Here is an 18,132-nt window from a genome sequence, read left to right on the forward strand (position 1 = left end):
ATCTAGTAATAAATAAAACTATATAATTACATGTTCTATTAAAACATTCATAATTGATTCATAAACATTAAGTTATCGTAAAATATACGAAATCATTACAATTAGTTAGAAACACCAACAGATTTACCAGCAGCTAATCTCTTTTGAGTTAAAGCAGCAATAATGGCAGCACCAGCACCAGAACCATCTTCAGCTGGGACAACAACAATTGGATACTTCTTGTAGTCGGATTCTTCCTTCCATCCGTAGATGTCCTTTAAGGCAGCATGGACTCTTTCCTTGAAACCTGGGTATAAGTTGAAAACGGAACCATCAGCAGCAATATGACCAGTTTCGTAACCCATCTTTTGGCAGATAGCAGCGATACCACAAGCGGAAACTCTGGCAGCTCTAACACCAACAGCTTCACAGATTCTTCTGATGATTTCACGTTCAGAGGCGGTAGTTTGAATGTTTAATTCATTTTGGAATAATTCATCAGTGTTTTCTAAGTTTTCAAATGGATCATCTTCAATCTTAGATGGGAAAGAGGTATCCATAACGTATGGAGTCTTTAACTTGGTAACATCTTGACCCTTGAAAATATGACCTTGGTTGTATAAGTCTAATAAAGATAAACGAACTAATTCACCTAAGTAATAACCAGAAGACATCTTTTCGAAAGCTTGTTGACCTGGTCTTGGAGATTCATTATCAATTTGGATATCATACTTGTTTCTTGGTAATACAACATGTTCGTTATCGAAAGAACCATATTCACAGTTAATAGCCATTGGCATATCTGGAGTAATATCGGAAGCTAATCTACCTTCTAACTTTTCAATACCGCTGACTTTGTCGTAGTAGGCACCGTTGACACCAGTACCGAAAATAACACCCATCTTAGTTTCACCATCAGTGTATAGGGAAGCGACTAAAGTACCAGTAGTATCGTTAATTAAAGCAACAACTTCAATTGGAGTCTTTCTAATTTCTAATTGTTTACGTAATAAGGTGACAACATCGCGACCTTCAGTGTCTGGAATATCGAAACCCTTGGTCCATCTTTGTAAAACACCAGAGTTAATTCTTTCTTGAGAAGCTGGGTAAGAGAAAGTGAAACCTAATGGTAATGGCTTGTCGACGCCTTCTGGGAATCTTTCCTTAACAAAAGAGTCTAAAGAATCAGCAATGAAAGCCCATAATTCTTCAGGGTCTTGAGTGGTTCTCATAGCAGTTGGAATCTTATACTTGGATTGAGTAGTGTCAAAAGTTCTGTCACCACCTAATTCAACTAAAACGACTCTTAAGTTGGTACCACCTAAATCAATGGCTAAGAAGTCACCACTTTCCTTACCAGTTGGGTATTCCAAAACCCAACCTGGAATCATTGGAATGTTACCCCCTTTCTTGGATAGACCTTTGTCTAACTCGGTAATAAAGTGCTTGACAACAGCATGTAGAGTTTCGGTTGAGACGTCGAAAGAAGAAACGATGGCTTGTAAGTCATCTTTCAATTCCTTTGGCATGTCAATCATTGAACCTTTTCTAGCAGGTGGCTTTTTTGGACCTAAGTGAACCATTGTTGTATTGTTTGTGTTAGTTGTTATTGTTGTTGCGTTGTATAGTACGAAAGATAAAAAAATATTGAAGGGAAACTTTCAAGAGTAAGATAGGATACGAGGAAGAGAATAATATTAGGAAAGAAATTAAAAGTGGAGAAAGTGATATTAAACGGCCTTTATATATTTTTTGGAAAAACTTTTTTCGACAAAAAATTTCTCAAAATTCTAGTTGATTAATTATTAAAGAAATTAATTCGAGTGGAGGTGTCGTTGCAACGGAACTTAGCAAAGAACTGGAAGAACTAGGATAATGCAATGCGAGATATTGTAGCCAGTTCAAAACTGATTTGGCTTCACACATGCACACTTCGTGTAAAATATATTTAAAATAAACAATGCACACCCACCAAGTACAAGTGAAAAATTCCGCAGCGGAAAAATACATAATTGTGACGAATATGAGTATTCAATTGAAGAAAAATTTCAGTGGGGGAAAGGCTCTTCAAAATTGAATCAAAGCAACAAACAGTTACTTTGATAAACAAATATTTTTCCATGAATTGCTTGAACGTATCTCGAGGCCTGCGCCGTGAAAATAGTGCCAACTAGACAACAAATGCCGAACTTTTGGATGCCGCAACACAATCTTCCGAAGCTAGGCGACATGCCTCCTGTATACATGAACGCAAAGACCTACACTTCAAAAGCCTCTTCTGATATAAATTTATCCGCACTGCAATTATCAAGAAATTACCTTCCAGAAAACAAATAGCAAGCAACGAGCAACCCAACAGCATCAGCATCGTCTAATTGTCCTCTCTCCCCCTCTGAGCGTGGGCAGAGTTTACAGGTCTCTCTACAAAACAAGCTGCCAACACTACCATCTTACCATATTTCCTCCCACTTCTCCATGCACTATGCACCATGCACTCAGAACAATTCTAAAAGTTTCGAAACTTTTAGAATTGTTTTTCGCTTTCGAATTTCCTTTTTGGGATTTCTCGAGGTTCGAGAATTTGCACATGCCCCATTCAGGTGACGACACTCTGATCCACGAAATACGAAATTTGAAAAATCAAAAAGTATTTTTTGCAGAGAATCACTGCACGGGCAACAGATTTCCAGAACGATCGGTTTTTCCGTTTTCGTTAATTTGGTCTCGAAGCCTGAAATATGAAGTATTGCTTTGGTGTAAAATGGTCGGAATAATCTGAGCCAGGCCTCGTGGGTTTGTTTAGTGACACAGGTGAAACAAGGTAATAGTGAGAAGAGTGGTAACGATGATAATAGATCGTGGAGTGAGGTGGGGTGCTGGCTGGATGTCCTTTGATAATAAGCGGGGGAAGGGAACGCTAAGAAGATGTTTTGTTGACATCCGTTGTCGAATGCGGGGGAGGAGCCGGTGCATATTTTTGCAACCAGAAATGAGAAAGAGAGACGGCTTCCCCACGCTGTGTAGCGTTTGTGATTGTGCGTTGCATGATTCAATATCACGTTGAGAAAGTAGAGAGACCGTGGGAAATACGTCGGTTCGTAAAAAAAAACTTAAGCTGATAGCTATAAGTATATATTATTTATTTAGTGGGTGTATATATTATGAAATAGATAACTGTTGGCCGATTCTGGGTCATTTGCTAATAGCTACAGGCATGCGCTCAACGGTAACAGTTGTCGCTTGTCGCCAGCTGTTAGGTGTCAAAATGTGTTTGAGCTCGCCGACACTGCCTATATACTTGCAAGTGCGTTATACTGTGTTAGGAGTGTTGAATCACAGTTCCAGCCGTTGAATTCAGTTTTATGTTCACGCAGAATCACATATGTCTACGTGTTGTCATAACCATCTTCCATTTATTGAGTTGTTGAGTTTGTAACACATATGAAGCATCTGTGAGTACATTTGACAGACCTATTCTTCTGTTGAGAATAAACTGATATAACCATATTTAACTAAGGTAACTGGGACGAACTCGTGTGTTTGATCGTAATGTTCAATTAACTCGAAAACTGAGTTAAACCATTTACCAGAACTACATGAACATCCTTCAACTCTACAGTTCAAATTGCACCAGTAGTCTCTTATCAGACTCTCGTTGTTAACTAAGTCGAATGCAAATGGATTAACTGGACTGGCTCCTTCATGACCAGGTTGATATAGAAATTTAGGATAGGGCCTGCCATCCGCAGAACTTTTACGTTGTACATGTTGACCTTGCGAGATCGGAACATCGATGTTGTCGTGCAAAAAGGATTCCCTTTGTGATTGAGTCAGTACCGACAAATCGACTGTCGATGGTCTCTCACTAGACACACTGCTGTTTGGTGGACTAGGAAATATGCCATCGACATTGGTAAAATTACCTTCAAAAACTCTATCAGATTTCGAGAACTGAGAGACCAAATGCTCTTCTATCATATGGTTCATTAAATCGTCTTTCTCAGTCATCTCCATATCACAACCTTCGTAAATACAGGGGATTTTTATTATTCCATGAGGCGATTTAATGTCTATCATTCTGGTACCTTCAGAATAAGGAGTATCTAGACTTGGCACTGTTATATCAGCTTTAGCTGGGGTATTATAGCCATTTGGCATTAATACGACATCATTATTTGTTACTTCCACATCTGCATTGTGTAACTGTCTCTGTAATTTTTTTTCATGGGATTTTAAATGCCTGGTCAACTGTTGCGAAGTGATTAAACCTTTACCGCAGACATGGCATGTTCTTGGCTTGACTTGCGAATGTGTCCACTCATGGACCCTCAAATGACAAGGTCTCATGAACTTCTTGCCACAGTTCTCATACTGGCATGCGTATGGTCTTTCATTGGTATGTGAGTATCTGTGTTGTTGCAATAACGAAGGGCGATCGTATATCTTCCCGCAGCCTTCATAAGTGCATCTGTACTTCTTAAATCTCTTGCTATTCTTAGTTTGTAAACTCATTTCTTCTGATAATATTCTATGTACACTGTCCTCTTGTTTGTTTCAATTAATTCAAACTGTTACAACCCAAATGTAAACAATACTTACTGTAATAACACTTTGTCAACGCCACTAAAATAACTTGCTTGAATTCACACTATAGTTAACAACGGTACATAAAGATACACTTTTCAAATCCAGACTTTCATTGGAAACTAATGTAAACTAGTATATGGTTTTCCTTACAAGTATGGATTTTCGAATTTCCTTATTCTGGTTAGTTCGTTATATTGCTCATTTTTCAAATTTTGGTGGAAAGTTTTTCAATTTCTAATTATTCGAATTTTGGAAAAAAGCAAAAATTACCAATGGATGCGAGGTTTTAATTAATATATTTGTAACTTTGACTTCGAAGCCCATTTTTAACTGAAAGTTCCAGTATCTTGCTTCTTAGTTCTTGGTGACTTGGTCTTTCAGTTCTGTTCCAGTCCTTCGGAGTGACTGTTATTAATTGTCGTACATTGTCTTTGGAAAAGAAAATTTGAAAAGGGTCCTAAGGGGATATTGAGCTTTCGATGCATTCGTATATATTTTAACTTGCTAATGCAAACTAGATATTATTTATTAATAGGTTCTTTATTTACACATGTTTTATCTATAAATTTGACTAACTCTTAGTGAAGATATAATTGGAAGTGTAATTTTCTATGGCTTATATTCTAGAAGACATAAATATGGGGAACTCTATGTTTTTGAAAATAAACAACCAATACGTTAAAAACTGAATATGAATAGGAATGGTTAAACGTTATTCACATATCTATGTATTTTTTTGCCCGTTCTTTTACAGCGATCGTGACTGCTTTGATATCATTTGGAGTGGTTCTACAACATCCACCGATGATACGGACGCCAGCTTCAATGTAACCCTTGACTATATCGTCCCAGGTAAATATTGGATTTTTATTTGGTAGCCAGATTTTCTTGGTGGTGTCGTATATTTCACCGCTGTTTGGATATGCAATTAATGGTAAATTCGGTAATTCCTTGTGTATAGATTTGATAATATCATTAGAGTGGTTGTAACTAACGCAGTTGATTCCTAATAATGTTAAATTTGGGTTCAATTTCTCACCGAAACCCTTGATAAGATTAGCAACTTCTTGCATTGAAGTGCCATCTCTTAATAAACCATTTTCGTGGACGGAAAGACCAATGTAAAATGGCTTAGAAAGGATTTTTTCATCCCACGAAAGAATAGCCTTTAACTCATGAATGTTTGGAACAGTTTCAAATCCAATTAAATCTAGCTTATTATTGTTGAAGAAATTATCCAATTGAGGCTTGAAGTACTCATAAAAATCAATGTTCTCTGGATGTTCACCGTAATCACCATGAAATTCCGCACAGATATGTGCACCCCATGAACCAATACAGCCAATCAAATATCTTTCTTCCCCAATGCAATCACGAGAAAAGTCGATGATTCTATTCAATAGTTCATTATAATGCTTTGTATTTTTTATTGGAGTGTTTTCAGATACTGATTTAAAACTAGTTTGATACGTTGTTGTCATTAAAATTTCAGCACCTGCATTGATAAAGTCATTAAACATTTCCTTAACTATCTTTCTGTCCTCTGAAGACTGGTCAGACCAGAAAGATTCACTAATGAATGGGATAGTAGACCAGACTGGATTGGCAACTTTAATTCCTCTATTTTCCAACTCAGTTCCTTGGCCACCATCCATGACTAAAACTTTGTTTGGGTTTTCTTGTAAATAGTTTTTGATGCATTGACGAGCCATTTTACTATATCTTATGTAATTAAATGTTAGTCCTGGTTATCTGGAGTAAGTACAGAACATCTGAAAAGTAAGCAAAAAGGAAATCTAAAATAGAAACAGGACTTAAAAAATAGAAAGATACTAAACTATATTATTATATAGATTTAGATATTTTAAAATTTAAAAGTTTTCAGATTCCCACTATCAATTAACCAGAAATGCGTTAGAACTTTTTCACTTTCTATCGCTTTGCTCACGGTCGCCTTACCCAGAAATTCAAGATATATCGATATTTATTACTCATTGGCAATAAAAATCCTACCGTGAAGTCAGCAATACTGAAGATTCAGAACACCATTTTACAAGATTCCATCAATTATATCATGTTTATTATGCCAATAGATTAAAAATTCTTCCTTTTTCATTCTAGAGTGAATAACTAAATATATTACCTGCTTCAGCAAGATCTAGAGAAATCCCTTCTAAATTAAAAAGGTTTACGCAAATTATTAACTATTTTGATTATTCTATTATTAAATTACAAGCTATTAAATAGACATATTTCTATATACATTTGAATTATCGTTTTGTTGAAATTATTAACACCAAAATCTATATATTTTATAATATAGGGGCTTCGATTGAATCTTATGCTTTATTTGTTCCCTTTGATGTTTAAACAATTCAATATCGTCGTAGGAGCAACCAGTATCCAGATCTATTTCATCCAAACTCTTGTACCAATCTCTCCAATTCTTACGATAGAATCGGTGTGCAATGAAAACCAGAAGCATTAAAGGAATACTTAAACAATTTTCAAAGAATGCTTCAGCAGAAGATGGTTCGCCAAGTGGAGAAGCAGAAACGTATATTTCACCCATGATTAGTAAAATATTTAAAATAGATCCCAATATACCACCATATATGCCTAGCATTGATTTAAATGCAATATCATCGGTAGATCTGTTTTGTTTCTTAAGAGCCAATCTAAATCTAACTTGAGAAAAGCAAATACAGAACCAAGTGAAAAATGATGATATGGAACATAATGCAAATAACCATGTAAAGACTGTTCTCTCATTACTTGATGCTACCAAGAAACCTAGAAGACCAAACACACCACAAATAGCGATACCAACTAATGGTCTGCCGCTCTTATCTATGTAACCGCAAATACTTGGTAATTGTCCGCTGGAACCTAATGCTTGGATAACTCTTGAAGACGCATACACGCATGAATTTGCAACTGAAACGACTGCAATCAAAATAACAAAATTCATAAAGTTAGATAGTTTTCTACCTAAATCTGTGCTGCTGCCTAAAGCTAAAACGAATGGCGAGGCAGAAACATCTTCATCACTTGCACCACCTAAAAGTCTACGGTCATTATACGGTACTAAGCATCCAATAATTACAACAGTAGCGATATAGAATACAGCAATTCTCCAGAAGGTACCTTTTGCTGCTCTAGAAATAGCGGATATGTTTTTTGATTCCGCAGCAGTTAATAGCACTAGTTCACTACCGCCAAAAGAGAATGCAGCAGATACAAATGTATTACAAAGGCCCTTAAATACTGGAGGAGCGAAGGAACCTGGATCATGCCAATACTTAGTTCCAATGTATCCACTAGATTCGGGACCACCGCCACAAATTAAAACAATACCGACAATAATAAAGATAATAATTGCTATAACTTTGATTAGAGATAACCAGAATTCAGTTTCAGCAAAACCTTTGACACCAAACAGATTCAATATCATAATGAATACGTAAAAAATGGCAATCCAGACGCAAGGATTAATAGAATCATTCCAGTAAGAAATCGTCATTGATATACCGATAAGTTCACTGGGAAACGATATCAACCAAGCTAACGCATAATTTGTAGAAACAGTAAACCCTAAAGATTCGTCTAAAAACCGACTGACATGGGTTGCATATGAGCCAGAAACTGGATATTGACAAGATAACTCAGCCGCACTTTGTACTACACAAAACATCGAGGTGCCCACTATCAAGAACCCAATTAACAAAGATGCAGGACCTGAAGCCAATGAGTACCCTAAACCGATAAACAGGCCAGTACCCAAAGTACCACCGATTGCAATCATTGTTAGATGTCTTTGATGCAAACTCTTCTTGTACGGCTGTGCAGCCAATGTCATCTGTATCTGTTCATCTTTGGTATATTTATCACCATCCAACTCACTATATGGCTCTATATTATCTACTCTAGTGAAAGAATCTTTAAATCTCTCGAAAAATGTGCCCTCAGAATAATTTCTGGTGTATGACGCACTACTTTCTTCTGTAAAGGCCTCCTCTTCAACTTTAACAAACTCTTTCGAACTTGAACGAATGTTTATACTCATCCTTCCAACGGTCCATGAAATATGCTGCTCTAATATCATACATTGACTGAGATCGTCAGCAAACAGTCTAACGCATCACTTCAACAGATACCAGCCAAGATTATGCCCTATTTATATAACTCTAACATCAAAGTATACACAACCTACAAATTTTATTTTTTGCCTTTACCACTTCAGGCAATATATTTACATACCAGTTTTAATAAATGTAATTATGGTGCCATACACACCACAACTATGGACGATTGTGTAAGCAATTTTAATCCATCTCATTTTTCGACAGAGAAACCTGAATACTTAAACTTTTGACATAATCTTAAATCAATTGCGAAATTTCGAAATGTGTTTGGAAAAGTGTATACCTCTGCGCACTTTTTACTGTGAATTATAAAATTACATTTTTCGGAAAGTGGCTGCATTCAAATTTTGTGCTCGTGACATCGCGAGTGTTCTAACTGCAATAACTTTTTAGTTTTTGCTATGGTAGCGTAGTGTCGTACATTAGAATCTAAGTCTAGAGACCAGGTGCTTATCTGCAGTACTTATTAGTAAAGTGAAACCGTTAACGGAGTTTTGTTACATTACATTAGGTGGGTGTGGTGGCGCATAGTCCGATTGCAAGTTTAATGAAATTTACCATTCAAACAATAGCATAAGTCCATGAAGAGTACAATTAACCATCCATTCTTTTTTGATTGAAGCTACGTTTTACTACAGAAAAAAATGTATTTGCTCGTTATAAGTGCTGAAAATTGTCAATTCAATTCAAACTAATATCAACATAATAAAATTATATAAAGATAATTTATGTATTTTTCGGTATATGCTGAAGAATACGATTCGAATATCTCTAATTAAAATAATCCATAAATGATTTATGCTTCTTTTGCTGCACTTTCTCATTTTCTGAGTAGCCCTCAGTGTCAGTAACTTCATCGAAAGCAAGAACACTCTCCAGTTTTCTATCTCTTAAGAACAATGCGGAAATTAACAATGGGAGAACAAGCACTAAACCAGTGATGTTTAAAATTTTCCAAACATAGCCATATGCAGAAACTACTGCAGTTCTGTATTCGGTACCCCATTTGTATTTCTTAATGAATGTAGTTGGTGAACTGTAGGCACTTGCAGCAATTGTGGCATTTGAAATACGTGACTCAATTTGACCTGGAAGCACATTTGACCATATGGCACCCGCAACAGCAGAGCCTATGGCAGTCCCAATACTACCAACGGCTAAAAATAAAGAAGTCACGATAGCTAACTTTTCATGCGTACCTACAGATACTTGAATAGAGGCTCTTACAGGAAATCTTATAAAACCGTTACCAAAACCTAACAAACAGATAGCACCAATCAAACCCGAATGTGAACGTAAACCACCATTATATTCAATAAATAAACCATGGGCGACGAACCAAACTAAAGTACCGAAAACAATTGATATTTTTGTTCTTCTTATTCTCACAATAGCTAAACCTAGAAAAAACCCAGTGATGACAGTAACGAATGTCGATAATGAATTGATTCTCGTAGCCGATTTCTTGGACTCATTAACAGCAACAAGCAAAAATGTTACCAAGTATGTTTCATGCATGTAAAAACAAAAGTCGATGAAAAGGGAAATAGACAAAGCAGACCAGATACCACTGTCCCTAACTGTCTCTAGTTTAATAATAGGATATTTAGCAAATTTGTTTTCCCAGAAAACGTATAAGGGTAACGCAAGCGTCCAACCTAAGACTTCGGGAACAATTATTTGAGCTTCATTCCATTTTTTATTGAGACCACCTGCCAACGTAATAGGGACCAAGACTAAACCAAAAACACCGACTAGCAATATTAATCCAATAATATCAGACTTCCAAAAAAATACATCTACTAAATATTCCTTATAAGACATATTACTAGGTTTAACAAAAACTGGTTTTAACTCTTCATTATTTTTTTGAGCTTTATATCTCATATGCAATAAACATCCAATTAAAGGCAAACACGAAATGGGGAAGATAAAAGCCCACATTCCAATACCCCATTTCCAATTTTCATCTACGTCAGCGGTAATATTACCACTGACCCAAGTATTTATAATATTTGGTAACATGGGAGCAGCGGCAGCAACCACTCTCCAATTTAAATTGGAGAAATCAGCAGCATAAAGTTCTGTAGTTAACACTATACCAGCATGACCCAAACCATATAAACATTCACCACCAGCGTATCTGGAAATTTCAGTTGCTTGTGACTCAATAACCGTACCGATAACATAAAAAATAACAGAAAGTCCGAAAATTAATTTTCTACCAAATATGTCAGAGGCTCTTGCAAACCAAATTTGACCAGCCGCAGATATCACTTTTGTAATGCACGTTACAGTGGACATTAATGAATGTTCTTTATATGATGATGTCGCTAAAGTAACATATGTGGTTCGGGTTTTTTTATCCAACCCGTATGCATAACAGATTAAAAATAATGAGAAAAATATCATAATTCTTTGGTAAGGTTCGGTATAGTACTTTCCATAAATTTTTGCATTATGCACACCAGGACTCAGCACCTCATTTTCCGAGTCACTCGTAAAAGTATACTCTGAATCATTTGTATTTTTCAATGATCTGACATCGGAAATGACACTGATTTTGTCTTCGTCAGCTTTCTCCAAATACGGAGTAATCTCGATTTGCATCTTGACAATATGACGTTCGGCTTCTAAAATATCTTGAATTTTCTATTCGATCTTTTTATTAACGTAACGGACTAGAAAGAAACTTGATTCAATATCTTATTCAAGGTTTATTAATTAGTTTATATATGTTTGAAAGTATCGACTTTACTTGGTTATATTTTTTAAAATTCTCTTTGGCTCCATTTTTTTCCAAATCTTTCAAAAAATCAGAGGAACAAATATGATAACTGTTATTTACTAGTGTTGTAGTATTTACTATACACATAAAACTTAGATGCCTAGCCTTTTTCAATTTTTCATTGCTTCTTTAGGTCGTAATACATGGCTCATGAGTTATCCCAAGTTTTACTCAGTGAAGTAATATGAAAATATCGAAATGTTACTAATTTGATGCATTCATCTATTAAGATTAAAAAAACCTTAAGGTATGATGCATGGCTAATCAGAAACGGAAATGCTACTTCATAGGACTGATGAACTAGGCAAATATACGTCATATTTAATTAGGAATATGCACCCATCGCTCTCAAAACTAATAGCATTTGTTAACAGCTCCCACGTCCCTCTATTGATTTAACTTTAGAAAATTAGTTCATAGATTACAGTAATAATTTCTACATTCTAAACAGCACCCGATATTCACCTAATACGGAAGATCGTGCTAAAAAACGAATCATATTAGTCTTAAAAGCCAAGAAAAAAATTCAAATGAAATTAGCTATATAAAAAAAAGGTGCGGTATAGTAACATATCCGGCCAATTTGAACTTCTTCCTATGGAGTTTGTCTTTCCTGAGTAAAATGTTTAACCAATTTAATTTCGAATCAAAATTCGAATAATAGCAAAGCATATGGTTCTAACTGATTGTGAGTTTTATTCAAACACCTCTTAATACATCGCTATTATTTTTTACGAAAAAAGAACCAAGACAAGTTGTGCTCTGTACCATTTCTGTTATTAATGGTGCATCGATTGATGATTCATTAATCGCTGACGAAATGACATAGAAACTATATTACTTATGTTTCTATAACTGTTTTTGACAGTATTTCGAAACATTCTCATCGTTTAAAAAATGCATCTTTTTTATATTGTTAGAAATGAAAGTAACTTATCTAGTAACTTCATATATTAAACAGAGATGTCGAAATTCTTAGATAATTAAATATTATATTTTATATTGTGTTTAAACTATGATTCGGTCAATTTCTTGGCATGATATTTGTTAATAATAGAGACATAGAAAGAAATAAAAATTAGAATTACTAAATACAGTTGTATATAATACAGCTGTATTCGCTGTTGGGCGCTTCTGTGCTCCTCCTCCCATCTAGGAAGAAGCGTATTTAAATATTTATAAATAGTAAGTAAAGTATTTACAACAACTGGTATCAAAAATAATCGTTATTTATATACAAAACTGTTATATATAAGAATCGATGAAAATAAAATTATATCTTGCCTAATTTTACTTAGTGTTTGACCAACCAGGATAACACATACTTGAATTAGGAAAGAGCACATATCACGTTTGTGAGGATTTGTTATTCGTATAACTGAAATAGGTGGACGTTCACAACCCAAATTGGAACACATAATCACTCAATATATCTAACATGTTTTTCGAAGATGAAATGGTTTCGTGATCGTGACAGAAATCATTGGTATAAATACCAGGGTTTTTCCAACCGTGTAAAATAAATCAACTGTCTTAATCGACGATCAGTGTGGTTTGTCGTTACTGGGTGTTTTCCTATTTTTCAAGTTTCACACCGCGCGGGCGCATAACCATAACTGCGGGTAACAGTTTGTGTTGTGCGTTGAATTTCAAATATTTGGTGGGCGATGGAGCGAGAGAACGGAGAGGGACGAAAAAGCGGGAGACGGTAAATCCTCGAAGGAGTTACCCGCAAGTGACAGATATGGGTGGCGTGACACAAAGATCTCTGGTACTATTGCAGTTTAGCATGGTAGCCATTGCATACGCAAAACGCAAATCCTTAGTTTGAGATTTGTAGAAATATTTGGTATTTAAACACTGAGGATTCTATGAATTTATATTTAGTTAATACTTTAATTTGTATTTACTTAACACTTTAATTTCCTTACAAATTAAAAAAGAATACGAAAACAAACCAAACAACAACTAATGCCAGAACAACAACTAATTGCAAGTCTCTATACCATCCAAAACACGCTTCGCCCTTTGGGTAATGATGAGAGACCTGAAGATTACTCGAGAACAATTGAAGAAAATATTTATGCTGAAAGCTTTATAGAGGAGAGGATTAAAGAAATTATACCTAACAAGAATTATGCAGTTCTCTTTTTGCACAAATACTACAACATTAAAAATATAGCGCTTCCCTTACTTGAAAGACAAAATGTTAGAGACTCAAAAAACTTCGAGCAGGTATATTTTTTATTTGAGGCCATTACACAGTCTGAACTAGTAGAAAAGAAACTACGCAGATCATGTACCCAAATTTACATAACGCAAATTCAAAACTTCTCAATTATATTTTGTGCAAACAATAGCTACTTATTACCCATCATTTGCCCCAGTTTTATGAGGTTGCATATTTTGAAGGATCAGTTTCCTTATATCATTTTACAATCGCTAGTAAATGATGATATCATATCATTCGACAAATTCTTCCAGAAAGTAAAGGAAGAAGTTAAAAGAATAAAAGAACAAAGCAATACGGTTTATAGGTTAAATCTAAATGATATGAAAAAAATGTCGTTTTTAAAATCTAATTTCGAAACATGTATCGATTCCCAGATGATTGGGAATCAGCCAATTTTGCGTTTCCTAAATGAACAAAAACGGGTATTCAAGAAAAATCGACATATTGATGACTGCTGCTGTAGTATATTGCAGTCAGTTAAAGAATCACAGTTGAAAGCGGATGAAATGTCGAATTACATTAGTGAAGCCGATGAAGAATTAAATCGGTTATATGAGGTAAGAGTTACTTCATTTCGTGGTATTTTTGTAACGCTGATTGTATTTACATCAATATTTATCGCCGGGCTTTTTAAAGATATCTACAATCACAGTGCCTCTACAGGGATAATTATTGCATTTATATTATTGGTGATATTTTGTGGGATATGTTTTTTAATTTTGATATTATTGTATTGGCATATCTCTCTTTTATGGTTCCTGCCGTTAAACAGGAACACGGATGAGAAAAACAATGAAGAAAACTCGAACACAAGAGATTTAGAAATAGTATATTCTGAGTTTGAACAAGGTCATAATTCAAATTCCAGCAGTGTTAGAACAAACCCTGAAAATGTATAATCATTTGCCTAAAATAATTTAAATTAAAACTTATTTGCTACAAACTAGAAATATATTTTTGTTATACTCTCAGTTCTTAATCAATATATATATACTACTTGATCTTCTTGTATGGATACATCTAAAAAAGAGTATCATAGGATGGAGGAGCTTCTTCAATACTCTCATGCGGATCATCATCTTTCGTACGTTCTACTGGTTCTATTAATATAACTTCCGAATCCCCCTGATGATTTACTAACTTATAGCCCAGCTCCTCTAAATGGCGATCCCTCATATAATTAAACATAGCGATAGAAATGTTTCGATTTGGTACACCGCAGAGTTCCAGTTGAGAATATTCAGAACCTTCAATTTTAGATGTTACAAATTGAATAGGATATTTCAAATACGAATAAAATATGTCTGGAAAGAACTTTAGAGAAATATCATCATCCCATCGTTTTCCTTCAATTGCTACGAGTTTGGCAGTCCTCTTGGCATTCTCATAACTGCATTTGAGAAATATAACAGGGGTATAATCGTTCCGATACAGAGGAAGATATTCCACCGATTTAATAGGATTCAAATGATCTGTGCCATCGGCAAACCTCCTATCAAGCATTCTCTTCGGAGTGTTTGTTTTTCTCCTTAACGGTTGCTCCAAAAACCGAGCTTGTATTTGTTGGTTGAGCTTTTCAAAATCTATTTTCTTAGTCTTATTTATATCCACATAAACCTTATTTTTACATTTAGACATTCCAAAGGGTGAAGAGACGTATAATGTATTGACATCATCGTTTCCTATTGCAAGTAGTGCAGACGCATTGGGTCTAGTGTAATGATGTAATGCTTTTAACTGTTCATACAAAGGTGAGTCCCAACTATCTCCGTCACCTGCAATAACTATACTCTCATAAAGCTCATTAATTGCTTCACATTTTATAACAGTGAAAGAAACATCAAACTTAGGCGGTTCTTTGGCCTCTGTTTGGTTTTTTCTCGACTTCCATATAAACATAGTATATTGTTACTGGGTATTTGTGGAATTAGCCATTGCATATCAATGTGAATGAAATCAGATTCTGGAAGTAATGTGAGTGCAATACGAACATAAGAATTCCAATTACATGACTGTTTAAATACCCTTGGTGAACGAGCGTCAAGAGCATATATATTTCTGCTTCCTGTTATAGCAAACTGGGAATTGATTAAAGCAGACACTTGCGAATCAGAATATGAGGAATGTGGTAAATAGCTGCCAATTGTAGCCATTCAAGGAGCTTCTAAATAGTAAGAGAAGAGATAAGCTGACATACTGAAGATTATTGCTAATATAGACACACCTTGCTATTTCAATAATAGGTTACTGCGTTTAGCGGTTGTTCTGATGCCATTGAGTAAGCTCCTGCTGACGGAGTGTTTTCTTCTTTTTCAGGTTTCACATCGCGCGAGTGCGCGTGGTTAACCGCGGGTAACAGCAGGCATATTGTTATTTTTAATATTAAGCGAAGAAGAGATGAGGCGTGTGAGGAGAAGAAGTGGTGAGGGGGAAGGGGGGACAGAATGAGTAAGCTGACAGAGGAAAGAGAGGAAGACAGTTGACAGTAGATAAATGTTAAATTATGGATTTGTGATGACCTGATCGTCATAGATTTGTGGTAAACCGATGTTCATTGACATGATTGATGATTACTTGTGTAGCATATCTATATTATGGATTATAACTGTCAAGTATAAGAGTCACATTAAATATGGAGAGTCGATACACAGATATTGTGTTCTGGATCCTATGATATTAGAGTGATTGGGTTCATAATTACCCAGTGCAGTATATAATAGAATACGACTGTATAATGTCTAGCAACGTTATTGATATAACCTATTTCCCAGAACTCTGGTTCAGGATTAGTGAATTCTTATATGTATTATGATATAGCAAGTTTATGATGTGGACGATTGGAACATAGAATATATATATTTTGGCATTTTATGATATTGATAAGTGCATCTAGATCCTTGTTCATTGAAGGATGTCCAGCATTAAGTATTCATTTGTAGTTTGAGAGAGGTAGAGATGGGATTATGGATAGATGATATATAATGCATATGCATAGTGAGTATAATTGGTATTTGTGGTCAATAACACTGTCTATTAACATATATAGCGTCTAGTTATTACAGTATGGGTAGAACATGGTTAATGTTGCCAGAATGTGTGCTGAATGGAGCAGGGATGAAGTGGTGAGGTAGGGAATCATTATGTACGATCAATAAGATGTCGGTCATGTGACGCGTTGATTTGGTTTTCAATTTTTAGGTTCTGAGCGCGAGTGGATGCGGTTGGGAGATGGGCAGTGTTGTTTAATAGAGTGATGAGGCGGGTAACGATAGTAGCTGTTGAACGTTGATAGATGGTTGATAGATGGTTGAGCAGATGATGGTGGGATGGCAGGTGATGGGTTTGGAGTGACATGGGAGTTGAGTGTGTTGTGATTATTGAATGTGAGGATGGATAGATGAGTAGATGGGGATGGGGATGGGGGCGATGGGTGGACGTGCTGAGGTTCACAAACATGGTAGCGACGTGAGTGGTTGTGGTTATGTTGAGATAGTAATTGGGAAGACATACTACTAGTAGTGTTGTTGTAATAGTAATTTATACAATCAGTCGAGTTGTAATTGCTTGTGTTATTTCTATATTCATTATATAGATTATGTATGTGTCATGATTGATACACATGCCTTTTATATATTTATGTGTTGGAGTGAGTAAATATAATTTTGTTAACACATTTCTACAGAATTATATGACACCCATATCTTTTCACCTATAACTTAAGTAGTAAGGTTAATGTTTTACGCGGTTACAATGTAGAAATATGAATTCAGGCATTACTCATATTTCCACAATGTACATTTTGTTAGTGCTACTTCATTAACTACAGGTTACTGCGTTTAGCCTTTGGTCTTTTATGACATAGAACAGTTAATGGTGACCGACTGTTTTCCTTTTTTCAAGTTTCACAGCGCGAGCGCGCATGGTAAGCTGCGGGTAACAGTAGGCATAATGTTATTTTTAATAATTAGTGAGAAGAGAATATTGTTGAGGAGTAGAGGTGGTAATGGGGGGGTTGAAGGGGGGGGAGGAATAAACATGATAGAGAAAAGAGAGAAAGACAGGTGACAGTAGAATAAATGTTAAGTTATAGGATTAAAGTAGGGAAAACGAAGGTAGAAAGAATAGATGGTGATGGAAAGAGTATTGATGATAAACGTTGGGGAGATGAAGAATATTATAGCCGTTTAAGATTAGCAGATGGGTGTGGTGTAAAGATAGATAGTGGGGGGTATGGGTGTTAGGATAGTGGTGGTGTAAGATAGAGTAGGTGGGGGTATGGGTGTAGGTAGTGGGGTAGTGGGTGTAGGTAGTAGGTGGGGTAGTGGTGTTAGGAGTAGGTGGGGTAGTGGGTGTAGGTAGTAGGTGGGGTACTGGGTGTAGGAGTAGGTGGGGTAGTGGGT

The 18,132-nt window shown here is 35.6% G+C and overlaps 7 protein-coding genes across 7 annotated transcripts; 1 reads left to right on the top strand and 6 right to left on the bottom strand.

Annotated features, from left to right (window-relative positions):
* Nucleotides 1-101: 101 nt before the first annotated feature.
* On the bottom strand, nt 102-1,562 carry HXK2 (hexokinase 2; the record flags this gene model as incomplete). The annotated part of the gene is made up of 1 exon (XM_003686599.1): nt 102-1,562. The coding sequence occupies one exon, from the start codon at nt 1,560-1,562 to the stop codon at nt 102-104; it is 1,461 nt and encodes a 486-aa protein (XP_003686647.1).
* Nucleotides 1,563-3,450: 1,888 nt separating this feature from the next.
* Nucleotides 3,451-4,491, bottom strand: FZF1 (Fzf1p; the record flags this gene model as incomplete). Its single annotated transcript, XM_003686600.1, has 1 exon — nt 3,451-4,491. The coding sequence occupies one exon, from the start codon at nt 4,489-4,491 to the stop codon at nt 3,451-3,453; it is 1,041 nt and encodes a 346-aa protein (XP_003686648.1).
* Nucleotides 4,492-5,282: 791 nt separating this feature from the next.
* Nucleotides 5,283-6,278, bottom strand: SAM4 (S-adenosylmethionine-homocysteine S-methyltransferase SAM4; the record flags this gene model as incomplete). The annotated part of the gene is made up of 1 exon (XM_003686601.1): nt 5,283-6,278. The coding sequence occupies one exon, from the start codon at nt 6,276-6,278 to the stop codon at nt 5,283-5,285; it is 996 nt and encodes a 331-aa protein (XP_003686649.1).
* Nucleotides 6,279-6,856: 578 nt separating this feature from the next.
* On the bottom strand, nt 6,857-8,671 carry SAM3 (bifunctional polyamine/amino acid permease SAM3; the record flags this gene model as incomplete). The annotated part of the gene is made up of 1 exon (XM_003686602.1): nt 6,857-8,671. One exon carries the CDS (start codon nt 8,669-8,671, stop codon nt 6,857-6,859), a length of 1,815 nt encoding a protein of 604 aa, XP_003686650.1.
* Nucleotides 8,672-9,482: 811 nt separating this feature from the next.
* TPHA0G03780 (uncharacterized protein) lies at nt 9,483-11,321 on the bottom strand (the record flags this gene model as incomplete). Its single annotated transcript, XM_003686603.1, has 1 exon — nt 9,483-11,321. The coding sequence occupies one exon, from the start codon at nt 11,319-11,321 to the stop codon at nt 9,483-9,485; it is 1,839 nt and encodes a 612-aa protein (XP_003686651.1).
* A 2,149-nt stretch (nt 11,322-13,470) lies between these two features.
* Nucleotides 13,471-14,631, top strand: TPHA0G03790 (uncharacterized protein; the record flags this gene model as incomplete). The annotated part of the gene is made up of 1 exon (XM_003686604.1): nt 13,471-14,631. One exon carries the CDS (start codon nt 13,471-13,473, stop codon nt 14,629-14,631), a length of 1,161 nt encoding a protein of 386 aa, XP_003686652.1.
* Nucleotides 14,632-14,752: 121 nt separating this feature from the next.
* TPHA0G03800 (uncharacterized protein) lies at nt 14,753-15,631 on the bottom strand (the record flags this gene model as incomplete). Its single annotated transcript, XM_003686605.1, has 1 exon — nt 14,753-15,631. One exon carries the CDS (start codon nt 15,629-15,631, stop codon nt 14,753-14,755), a length of 879 nt encoding a protein of 292 aa, XP_003686653.1.
* Between the last annotated feature and the right edge of the window lie 2,501 nt (nt 15,632-18,132).

This window comes from Tetrapisispora phaffii, chromosome 7, assembly GCF_000236905.1.
Source record: "Tetrapisispora phaffii CBS 4417 chromosome 7, complete genome".
NCBI classification, from domain to species: Eukaryota; Fungi; Ascomycota; class Saccharomycetes; order Saccharomycetales; family Saccharomycetaceae; genus Tetrapisispora; species Tetrapisispora phaffii.